The following is a 12,675-nucleotide window of genomic DNA, read 5'->3' on the forward strand; positions in this document are numbered from 1 at the left end:
GTTCTAATCCCTCACAGAGCAGTGAGGAAGAGGAGTGATGAACATGCTGGTCCTGCTGCCCTATCCTCTCCTGTTGCCCTCCAGGAGGCAGAGGGGTAACTTCTGAAGCAGAAAGCCTTGTCTGCTTGTGTAGGCTCCCTACAAGATTTAGAACCCTGGTCTTCTAAAGTTCTAAATCGCATGGGGAGCCCACCCAAGTAGATCCGGCACCCTGCTGCAGAAGTGTAGCTCTCAACACATGGGGTGTGTGGGAGTGGCAACGTTGGCCAGGGAGCACACCCCAGCTTTCCTCATTCACATGATGGTAATTTCATGTGAGGGGACACCAGAAAAAGATTGATGTGGCCAGTTCTTGGTGGATCTTGGAAACCAAAAGAGTGGCTGAGTAAGATTTTGCATGATCACTGGGTGCACCACACGGCTCCTTGTCCTTCCCCAAGATTAAAGTTCTCAAAATGAATGAGTGAAAACTGTAGAATATATGATGCAAAATAAGATATATTAATCAAATGAACTTAATTTGCATAACATATACTGGTTACAGAATACACTAAGCCAAACCTTAGCTCAGCTCAGTGTAGCAAAAAGGACTGGGCAGGGGGCAACGCAGCTGTGAGCTTCCCTCTGGGGCCCTGCATGCTCCTACAGTCTCCCTGAGCCAAGGTTTGGCTTCGTGTGTTTTGTGAGCCAGGCCCCAGTAGCAGCAGCCTCTTTCCACGTAAAGTGGGATACAACAGAAAGGGAAAATGCTAGGCTCCAGGGACTCAAGGTAAACTGAAGTGGGGGTATAGGTGGGACTGGGGAAACCAAAAGATAACTTCTACTGGTAACCAGCACCTTCTTAAATTAACATTCTCTCACCTCCATGGATGAATCCAAATATGTGGTTTTCACTGTATTTGGAAAGCCTTGTATCCCATTTGTAAACTAAAACAGTGTGTTATGGTAGTGAGCATAAGCACTGATCAAGAGAGCACTAATAAGCACTGATCAAGAAAGGGAATTCTTTTCACACTGAAATCCCCCAGGAAACTGAATCCACAAGGGGAGCCATATTCTGCACAGTACTTAGCCTAATGGTTCATCTGGATTCCAGAAGCAAAGGTTACCATATGAAACTGTTTTATCTAGAGTCAAATAATTGACCCATCAAGCCCAGTGTTGCTTGACTGGCAATGGCTCTCCAGATTCTTAGGCAGAGAGGTCTTTCACAGCACTTGCTACCTAATAACTGGAGAGGTCAGTGACTGTGTGCAAAAAGGTATGAGTTCCACCATGGAGCTGTGTGGCCTCTTCTCAAAATCCTTCCCTTGACATTTGTTCCTTTGCACCCTAAATATGAGCCAGACATATAAAACATACTCTTCACCCCTGACACTGGACTCGATGGTCTTATAGGACCCTTCTGTTCTATGATTCCCTTCCTTCCTCTCTTACTCCAAAATCGAGATCACTGCAAGAATGGAAAAGTGGGCATAAATATGGAGGGTGGGTAGAAATGTGTATTTCACACTGCTCATGGAGGCAGGCTAAGCTGCTGAGCATGATAGTATACAGATTTGGCTTGCAGCACAAGAGCTTGAAAAGTGTATCTTCCAAACCTTAAATATCTGGTGTGTTTTCCCCCCAGTGTTCACAGGTATAATGGTGCTCAGCTGCTTTCTTTCTTTCTTTCTTTCTCCAAAGCAGGGTGTAACAAAAGAACTAATGTTCTGGCCAGATGGCCTTCTTCAGGGCATACTGAGAGCGCTCAAAGGAAAGCAATACAGCCTAAATATCATTTCAGCTAATTTAAGTGGCAGCAATCCTACGTTTTCGTTTCACTGTATTTGGCATGGGTTTTGCTAGAATTAAGTGACAGTTCCTGCCATAAAGCTTTATTGGCTGAAAATTGCCATGTTTTGTTCAAATTCAGTTTGCGGTTCAGTAGATCTGAAGCTAAAGGAAACTCGGAACAGTTTCTCCTGTCTGTCTCTACTTTAGTCTTATTTCCTTGAACACCCCCCTTTTATTAATATTTTAAGATTTTATAACTCCAGTTGTATCTCCTAGAATAATACTCTGTTGTCAGCCAAGCTTGAATTCTGGAGACTAGGCCCTTAAGATATACAGGGTTGAATTCAACTGAGTCCTACTCAGAGCAGACCCATTGAAATTAATTAATCTAAGTTAGGCATGTCTATTACCTTCAGTGGGTCTACTCAGAGCAGAACTAGCACTGAATACTACCCTTATTTATTTACAATATATTTATACCACCTTGAAAAGGTAAACCATCTCAAGGTAGATTTACAAAATAAAAACAGTAGCTGAGTTGTAGGGTAAATGTATGTGAGAAGGGGTGTTATAGCAGGATGGGATCAGATCTAAAACCCATGGGGGTCTGCATTGAACCCCTCCCCCAGCTGCTAACTTCCAGTCCCTGTTTTAAGATTGTAAGTTAAATATAAAACATCATGAGTGAATAAAAACAAGCTATTTATGAAAAACCAACAATATTGTTCAGATTCCTTCACTGCCTATACTGGCACCTCTTCAAAAAGAGTAAAAGGGTGCTCTTTTTGCTTGCATAAGGTCTTTGTAGTTTGGTCTACATTAAGGATGGGGAAGCCGTGGCCTTTTTGATGGCCTCTGTCATCCCTGACTAGCTGGCTGGAGTTCGAGCCCAACAGCAACTGGAGGGCCACAGTTTCCCCATCTAAAACCAGTTGACTCTAAGATACACTGATGTAAATAAGCAATCATATTTAGAATTTATAGTTAGTGTTGTCTTCATAATCTTGAGTCATCCACAGATAAAATCCTATTCAATGGGAAGCTCTGGATGGACTTTCTAGAAACAGTTTCATTTATGTACAGGAAACTCCTGATTAAAACGACTTACAATCAAGGTACTTTGCCAGTTTTCCCCATGGAAATTATCTGCATAAACTCCTTTGTCAAGATTTTTCCCAAAAGTGTTTTAGGAAATGTGGAAGAACAACTTCAACTACATATGGTGAGCAGTTCAGTTCCTAGAATCATTCTTTCCACTGACCTCCCTTCTCCACGCTGACCTTGTCCTTTTTACCTTGCTCTGGAATCTATATCTTTGATTACCATCATTTCTGTAGCATTTTCCTGCTCTTCTTCTGTCCCATCATGCCAGGGTAAAGATACAAAAAATCCTTTTGGTTTTCTATAGTACAGTCATCTATTCTGAAATCTAGCTTTTCGTACGAACCTTCCCCACTCCATGTGTCCCAGATGTAGTCTTTGCTCAGCCATTGATGGTCAGTGGCATCTGAATAGGGCTCATTGGACAGCCTGCAGTTATGATTCAATTATATTGTGCTTAGGATCAGCAGCAGCACCCATTACACCAGTATCTTTTAACTGGGGTGGGTGCTGCCACAGGAAGTACCCAAGCAGTCCAAACGGCCCATGTCATTGGCACTTGTTACCAGTCTGACATGGAAGCTTGACATACAGGTTTCTGACATCAACCATGCCCCAACCTAACCCATGAATTACCATTATAGGGGTGTGTGTGTCTATCTGTCTATCTGTTAAAGTAGGGAAGGATATAAGCAGTGCGTCACTTGGGAAAGAAAGCTTCATTTTGCTATTAAGTTTAAAGAATAGCTTTCTGAGAACAAGATAAATGGAAAAAGATAAATGGAAGCTGAAAGTGTGAAGGTAATATACCCAACCAACTTTTTAACAGTGCTGAATATATTCACTAATAGACAAAAAACCTTGAGGTTTAAGAATGTACGTATAGCCCACAGCTATTTCTATCAAACTTTTAAAAGCAGGAAAATTGGGCAGCTATAGTGAATGCACCAGGGGAGCAGGAGACCTGACCTCCTCTCTGAGATATTGGACTGCCCTACAAATTTGTCAAAATGCAAACACAATTTGGGTTGGACTTTCACAGTCCAATCCAATTCCTGTGTAGCTTGGAAGAATTTGGTAACATATGCCTCTGAGCATATGGTGAGTGGTTGCCATCTCCAAAGATGGAGAATTATTTTTTCATGTTTGTTGGTGTTCTTACTTTGCTTCTTTCCTGTGTTACTATTGTTTCTACAGAGAATCTAAACTAGAAAATTTTATTTCCCTCATTATTCATCCTAGAAACCTGTGTCAAATTTATTTTTATTAATTTCAAAGCCTTTTTATTGGTCAATGTCATATGATGGTGAAGACAGCCTTTTGTGTTTCAATTGGAGGTTATGTTCTATTTATATTTTGGGTGCATTAACTGCATGAAACTGCAGTTTGATGTAAAATCAGACTGATTACAATATGTTGCTATTTAAGCAATGATTCTAGCTATTGGAAAAAAACAAACTTTGCCTTCCCAAGATGCATGTTTTCAGCCTGCTATGTTTAAACCACTTCATTTAAGGCAAGGTGGGCATGGTCAATTAAAAACATAGAGCACACCTAGAATTTTGCTAGAATATATTTCACCTCCCACTGTTTTATCTTGTGCAAACTGAGACACTCCTGATGTCCACTGAAAACTATTCTGCAAAATAGTCAGTGCTATTATTCCACAATTATTTTTGGAGATTTTTTAGTGTAAAATTTGCAAAGTGTTGCTGTACTTCACATATTCACAGAAATAGAAACAAAAGAAAATGATTTCCTATAGGAAACTTCACTAAAATTGCAAAGTAAATCAGACATATTTAAAGTGACCATCTGAACGATATCAAATGTCTTAATAATGTTGCTTCCTCCCCGCTAATACAAGATCAGCACAGCACGTCTTCTTTCTATTATTTGGGCTGACTGCAGGTGTTGCCACCACTCACCATATGCTCAGAGGCACATGTTACCAAATTCTTCCAAGCTACACAGCAAGTGGATTGGACTGTGAAGGACTGTTTGCTTTTTTACAAATTTGTAGGGCAGTCCAATATCTCAGAGAGGAGGTCAGGTCTCCTGCTCCCCTGGTGCATTCACTATAGCTGCCCAATTTCCCTGCTTTTTCAAGGTTGATAGAAATATCTGTGGACTATAGGTACGTTCTTAAACCGCAAGGTTTTTTGCCTATTAGTGAATTTCTCTGCTTTTTAATCTGGGATGTAAGGAATGGGATCCTGTGCAAGTTTGCTGAGAATGGATTGATCATTTGCATGCTTATTGAGTATAGTGGGATTTACTCCCCTGCAATCATGCTTAGGATAGGTGAAACTGACCACAGGGGATGGGGAGGGGAGGAGGCGGAGGAGAGAGGGGAGGGAGGGCAGAGGGGAGGAAGGGGATGGGAACAGGCAGAAGGAGAGAAGAGGAGGGCAGGTTTGATCATTTGCATGTTTATTGAGTTCAGTGGGATTTACTCCTGTGCAGTCATGATTAGGATAGGTAAAACTGACCGTGGGGGAGGGAGAGATGGAGTGGGCATGGAAGAAGGAAGAGGGGAGGGGAGGGGAGGAGGAAGGGAGAGGAAAGGGAAAGGAGGGGAAAGGCAGGTCTGATCATTTGCATGCTTATTGAGTTCAATGGGATTTACTCCTATGTAATCATAGTTAGGATAGGTAAAACTGACCATGGGGGTGGAGGAGGGGAAGGGGAGAGGAGAGGGAAGGAGAAAGGGAGGGGAAAGGGGAGCAGAAGGAGGGGGAGGGGAGGAGGGGATTAGAAGGGGAGGGGATTGGAGGGGGAGGGGCAAAGGAAGGGGAGGGGAGGGCAGGTTTGATCATATGCATGCTTTTTGAGTTCAGTGGTATTTTCTCCCATGCAATCATGCTTATGATAGGTAAAACTGACCATTGGGAGGAGAAGGGGCACTGGGCAGATGGGAAGCCCCTTTCCTTTCCCAAAGTAAAATATTGTGAACAGTATCATTGCTTTTCAGGGTTTCCCCCACCTTTCTTTCTACAGCAGACACATGAAGCCTCCCACCCAAATTTAAACCAAAGCTGTCCCTGGCCACATTCACACCAGCCTGTTATTTCATTTGAGGCAGTCATGGCTTCTCCCAAAGAATCCTGGGAAGTGTAGTTAGTGAAGGGTGCTGAGAGTTGCTAGGAGATGCCCTGTTCCCCTCACAGAGCTTCAGCCAGAGTGGCTGACTGTTAAACCAGTCTGGCCACTGGAGCTGTGTTAGTGGAACAGGAGTCTCGTCTCAGCACCCTTCACAAACTTCACTTCCCAGGATTCTTTGGGGAAAACCATGACTGTCTCAAGTGAAATCAAAGTCTGGTGTGGGTGTGGCCCCCTGATTAGGCAAGCCCAGCAACTGTGAGTCTGGCTTTTAGAACACTGACAGCTGGGTCTTACTGAGCATGCCCGACATTATCATTGAGTTCAAGCCACAATTTCTTAAATTAATTAAAAATCAGCCAGGCATTTTTTTAACTTTTAAACTGCAGAAGATGAAGGTCAGAGTATGGGGCAAGGTCAGTATCAGGATTACAGGTACTCTGTGAACTTGGCTGAGTTTTAATGAATTTCAACAGATTATGAGAACTCTGAGAGACACAAGTCCAAAAGGGCTCTGGGGCTTTTTTCTCTCTTTTTAAACTTTGAACTCTCAATTCTCTCTGACTGTTTTGTGTATCACCATGAAAATGTACAGGGTAGTTAAGCAAGCGTTTCTGAGTTCAGGACTATACGTTTTGTAAGGTTTTGTTTTCAAATGAGCTTATGGGAAGCATCAGAATGGGAAGGAGGGTATTTTCAACTTAACAGTGCAGAATGTGAAAAATCCACGTTGGCTACAGTATACAGCCACTCTTGTGGCTGTATAATTTTAGGATAACACATGTTAAAAGGATGGTTCTAGAAAATGTTAACACAAAGTCCTGTAAAAAAAATGAATAGGTTTTACACCATCAGTAAGCAGGGCCCATATCATGATGGTTTATTTGCAATCAGTTTACAGTGGTCACAAAACTGGTGGTGCTGACCATGGCCAGTGGTCAGCAATTAAGAGTTGTAGTCCAGCAACATCTGAAGGGTCACAAGTTTCCCACTTCTGCTTTTACACACTTATCTGGGATGTCTTATTTTCTTTAATGGGACTTACTTCTGAGTACACAGCCATCAGATTACACTGTAAATAAATATAATCTAATCTGTTGCAGCAAAAACAATGTAAATATCTTTAACATGAGCTTTTGGAGGCTATGACCCACTTCGTCAGATGCATAAATATTCATTTCATCAGTGCCACAGATCAATGCTAGGAAAACATCTCTCCCCCACCCTCTTATTAGGATTTTTAGTGATTATTTTCAGCAAACATAACTAAAGCCACCAGACAATCTAACATGTATGCACTTAACCCTCATTTGATTTCATAGACATTTTCTACACTCCTTTAGGCTTCCAACCTGTTATTTTAGTAATATGGTTCCAGGAGAGCAGTTTGCTTAAATTGGTGCTTTCTAAAATGGCACCTACTACTGTGGATCTAGTTTTCACTGCTACATTGGAGGGCGGTTCTTGCAGCATTCCCCACTACTACCACCACACACACACAAACACAAATTCTCTCTGGTATTGATGTGAGAATTTACAAAAAAAATGAACCCATTCAGCAGTTGTACTTACAAGTGCAAGTATGCAGAGAGAGTTTAGCCGCCTTGGATGAATGATACATTGAAAGGCATCATAAATTATAATAATGGATTTGAGGATTTAACATTGTTCTGTCAAGGGTTGTCTATAGATCTGTGAAAGCGTGTGCAGCAAAAATGCTATTTTATATCCTTTGTTTCGGGGTAATGCTTCGTGGTAGTTATCCAGGTAGACTTCTCTGTTTTCAAACAATTAAGAACGTTAAATAATAAAAAAAAGTCAAAGAAGAGAGAAGAAAAAGGAAGTATGTCTTTTAAAATATCAGTAATCAATTATTATAAGCAGAAAAATATGCAGTTAGATAAAACAAAATAAACCTCAAAACATTTTGCATTAAATAGCCCTTTGGATTAACTGGATCACATTTAGTTATACTGTTTTTCAGTTTTATTGTTTATCATGCAACCATTTTGTTTATGAAATTGTATGTTATCTGTCTACTTAGTTTTTCTAAGTAGTTTGAAACAGAGCTTGGAAGTAATTAGTTACAAGTAACAAATTACTTGTAATTCATTACTATTTTGAGGAACGAGTGGGTAATTCCTTTACATTTTGATTGTAATAGAACTAGGAGTAATTTTATTACTTTTGTGGAGTAATTGTAATGTTTCCAGCATTACTTTGGGGCATTACTCTCCTGCTCCTCTGAATTGTGGATGAAAATCATGTGCCTCAAATGGGCTTCTGTGCAGCATCGCTGTACCTTCATGCTCTGTGGGTGGGTAGGAGGCGACAAAGGAGGAGGTGGAGAGTGAGACGGGGTGGAGTGGAGAAAACAATTGTTTTAAAAAATGGACTCTGGTGGAGAAGAATGGAGTGGAAGGAGAAAGGAGCCAGAGGGCAAGAACATGGATAAAGGAGGAGAAAGAGGCGGCAGCAGAATAAAGAACTGTGGAAGTGAAAGATGACAACGTGTGTGTGTGTGTGTGAGAGAGAGAGAGAGAGTCCTGTGTTTGCACTTGGCACACAAAGTGGCCTCCACCACCCTCTCTGGCTATTTGCAGTATTTTAACTTGTTTGCATCTCAAAGGAAAATGTTTGCTTGGGTGAGTGTTCCTTAGTTGGTGGCAGGGCAGGGTCCAGGAGGTGGTTAAGTGAGAGAGATTAGGCTTGCTGGCTGAGGGGGGAGGGTACACTTGGTTTGATGTGCAGAGATCTGAGCTGTGGCCTCTGCCTCCTTCCCCCCTCCCTTACCAGCAGAGAGACCACCATTGCTGTCTTATGGATAAAAAGAATTATTCTACTACCTCTGTATGTGTTTATTTTTAATGTTGTTTCAGGCTAGTTAGATGTGCAGCAGCCAAGGCCAGCACCTTCTAGGCGTTTTTTAAAAAAGTAACTGAAATGTAATTGTAGTGATTATTTTTGAGGAAAAGTAATCAGTTACTTTCAGGGCCATTGCAATTGTTATGGTAATTACTACTTTTTTGGGCCATGTAATTGTAACTGTAATTTATTACTTTTTTAAAGTAATCTTCCAAGCTCTGGTTTGGAAATCCATGATAACCTACCAATGTGTCTTTATCAGAATCTGTTCACAAATTTAGGGTATCCTCAGAAGACAGGGTTTGATTGCTTTTCCAAATATGGTGATGCTGTTTTTGAACCATTCTCAGTATTCCTTTATAAAGGCACTGATTAAAATTCAACGAGTTTGGTATGTTTGAATTCGTTTGACAGTCTTGGTTACTCCTATGGGCCCACAGTCTAAATTTGTATTCAACCATTTGCAAGGCCAAAAGCTGTACAATGGCAAAACAGTCACCTTGTCAGGTGTGGGGGAAGGGAGAGACCAGTAAGGGAGAACCCACTGTATACCAGTCTAGAAATTTCACCAGTTTCATAAATGTTACACAAACCTTAAACATCCTCCTATAACAGGGATGTTTTGGACTCCCCATTGGCCCTAGCCAACATGGTCAATGGTCAGGGATGATGGCGGTTGCAGTCCAGTAACATCTGGAGGGTGACAGGTTCCCCTCTCCATACTGTAATTACTGAGTTATGAGTTGATAAAACAGGTAACCCACAAACCAGTTTGCAGATCATGAACTCGCAGCAATGACATTGCCCCTTGAAACTGAGGACAAAGCTCCATTATTCTTGCCAATTCCAACTTTGGGGCGGATGTTTCATGGCAATACTAGTTACCCAGGGTTCTAACTAGTTCAAAGCTCTGTTGGGAAAAAGCAGATCAGGAAATGTCTTTAAACTTGAAAGAGCCCATTAACTTCACACCTCAATTAAAGTTATAATATTTGTTTGAGGGGCCCAACTGAGATATGAAATCTGTAGAATTGCTTGTATTTCGTATTACAGCAGCTGGATTATCTATTGCCCCAAAATGGAAATCCCTAGAACTAAACATAGCACTGAGGTATAGAAATGTTTGGAAAACTGCAGTGGCTGAAAAATAACACATGAAATCTTATTAATGAGAGAGAGGTAGACCAAGTGATTTTTACATAGTATGGCATGTTTTTATTTCATACACAAATCAGAAAGATATACAATATCCACTCTCCTCAGCAGCCTTGAAAATATGGAGACCAAATTTTAAAAAATAGTAACAACTACAAAGCAATATTTTGGGGGGGGGGATTTCTGTAATTTATCGCTGTAATTAATTGTTAGCTTTGATTTTTACATGGTTTTTACCCCAGGACATCAGGTTAAAAAGTAGTAGTAGTATAGACATTAAGTTATTAATTTTTCAAATAAGATTAATTTAAAGATATATATTATTGTACCAAGCCCAAGAACTATGAAATAAGTGGTGGGTCATTATATTTGCTTTTGTATTTTTTTTCTCACGTATTTATTTTTTGTTGAGCACATTAGTAAAGCTTAAACTTTAAAAAGTTCTTCAGTACTGCGGCTCATGAAAATGTTCCCTGTGAATAACAGTATTTTATCAAACAGCACTTTGACAACTGGTCAGTGCAGGTGATTTGTCACAGGAGGGAAACTTAATGCTAGGACACCTTAATGCTAGCCTCGGTCAGAAAGAATCTGTTCTCATTCACCCATCTCAGCTCACTTTTTTCTGGGAAATAGGAAAGGAAGATCTTCTTGTCCTGGGCACCTGAACCAGTACTGTGCTCTTTACTCCCTCCTTTTCAAGAAAGGGACAGAATCAATCATCTGTGTCTTCCAACTCCTCACCCCACTTACTAATATACTTCAACCCATGGCAGCTAGTATTTTTTTATGCAGGGTGTAATTTTTGTTTTGTCTTTCTTTCACAACTATGCATCCGTCCCCCCCCCCTTTTAATATTATCAGTGCCTCTTTGCTTTTTCTAAAGCCAATACAAGAAGCCTGTTTGATTCACGTGGTATCTAATGATTCTTGTCTTGCAGCAAAGTATAACAACCCCCCACCAAGCCTGCAAGGTACTATCCCAATGTTCTTTTCAAGATGTTGATATTCTGTTTTTGTTTGTTTTGCAGGGTGCCTTCACTTTCCGGGGCAGCATGATAGACATGCCATTACTGAAGCAGGCCCAGAATATTGTTACGATCGCCACAGCCATCAAGAAAAAATGATCTGCTACATGAAGCTGCCCTCTAATGAGGTTCCAGAAGCAGTTTGAAGGATTATATGATCCAGGAGTGGGGGGGACACAACAGTTCACACTTCAACAGAACTCTATTTATTACCTACCCAACAACATTGCCATATATTTTTCTTCCTTATCATGGACCATAGCGGTAAGATCAGAGCCCCTTTCCCATTGCAATCACTTGCTAAGACAGACCTGGAAGCAAAGATTGACTTGTCTGGGAAAATACCATTAAAAACAACCAATGAATTGCGAGGGAGAAGCCCAAATCTGATTAATTTTTGACTGTGCAAACTTTATGTAAGAAGGATGAGCTACAAAAAAAGAAAGAACAGAGCTTCTGTACCCTTGTATAGAAGGAGGAGGTAGAGCTTGTCATACAAAAGAGAGAACCTACTCCTCCTAAAATTCTTTTCTATACAACTATGGCAGCAATCCTATACACCAGGGGTGGGGAAGCTATGGCCCTCCAGATGCTGCTGGACTGCAAGTCCCATCACGCCTGGCCAGTGACTGGGGCAAATGCGAGCTAGTTGGAGTCCAACAGTTCCCCAACCTGCTATACACACTTATCTGAGAGTGAGTTCTATTGAATCCAATGAGGCCTACTTCTAAGCAGACTTGCATAGAATTGCACTGTATGAAAGGTACAGGAGCTCTGTCTTCCATTGCCGCTTGTCACCTGAACAGGAAACAGCAATATGTTTTGCAGAATTCGTATCTACATGGAGGGAACTATGACCTAATTAGTGATGTCAGTTCTCCAGGTACCTGTCTGTATGTAACCAAAATGACCCCACCCACATACAAGACGAGAGGTGTCAACAGGTTTGGGGGAACTCCAAGGTTTACAGAAGTACAAAAAATCTTTAGGTAAAGAGCAGTAAGGAGTGAGAGAAAGAGAAACCCAAATTAACCCAATGAGAACTGAGCATGCTCAGTGGTCATGGAATGCTGAGGGTCTATTGGTAGTGGAGGGCAGAAAATGGGATGCTAGGGGCCGAGATATGGAACAGAATATCCTGGAAAAGGGGATGGCTGGCTGGCACCCCCAACAGGAACAGTCCATACTTTGCAATATTTTGTTGCAGGTCCCACTTGTCCTTTGCAGATACCATGAATCCATGGTAACCCCTTCCCCACCTCCAGCACAAGTGGATCCCTGCACCTCTTACAAGATGTAAAGAAGGAAGGGGTTCAGAGAGGTATGTCTTCTAAATCACATTCTGTGGAAAATTCAGCTGCCTCTTATTATGGAAGCTACATTTGACTCTTCCATGAAATATCTGTTGGCAGGCATATCTTCAGTGCATTTGTCCAATCCTTTTTTTAAAAAGCATGTGATCTAGGGGTGTTTCTCACCCTTATCATATCGACCTTCACCTCTCTAAGCATCATCTAAATCAGTAGTTCTTAACCATTTTTGGCTCGTGGGCCCATTTGAGAACTGGATGAAAGCTACAGACCACAATATATATATATATATATATATATATATATATTGCATTGCAAATTTATTTTTTGCACCTGGT

The 12,675-nt window shown here is 41.1% G+C and overlaps 1 protein-coding gene across 2 annotated transcripts in view; it reads left to right on the forward strand.

Moving 5' to 3' along the window:
- The window catches only part of CLYBL (citramalyl-CoA lyase), a 270,160-nt gene extending 258,762 nt beyond the window's left edge, over positions 1-11,398 (forward strand). For both annotated transcript variants that reach the window (XM_061626587.1, XM_061626589.1), the window contains exon 8: positions 11,031-11,398. In XM_061626587.1, the coding sequence (XP_061482571.1) occupies positions 11,031-11,126 (96 nt within the window). In that variant the 3' untranslated portion in view covers positions 11,127-11,398. The remainder of the gene's footprint in view (positions 1-11,030) is intronic.
- The last annotated feature ends 1,277 nt before the right edge of the window (positions 11,399-12,675 follow it).

This window comes from Rhineura floridana, chromosome 5, assembly GCF_030035675.1.
Source record: "Rhineura floridana isolate rRhiFlo1 chromosome 5, rRhiFlo1.hap2, whole genome shotgun sequence".
Lineage (NCBI taxonomy): Eukaryota > Metazoa > Chordata > Lepidosauria > Squamata > Rhineuridae > Rhineura > Rhineura floridana.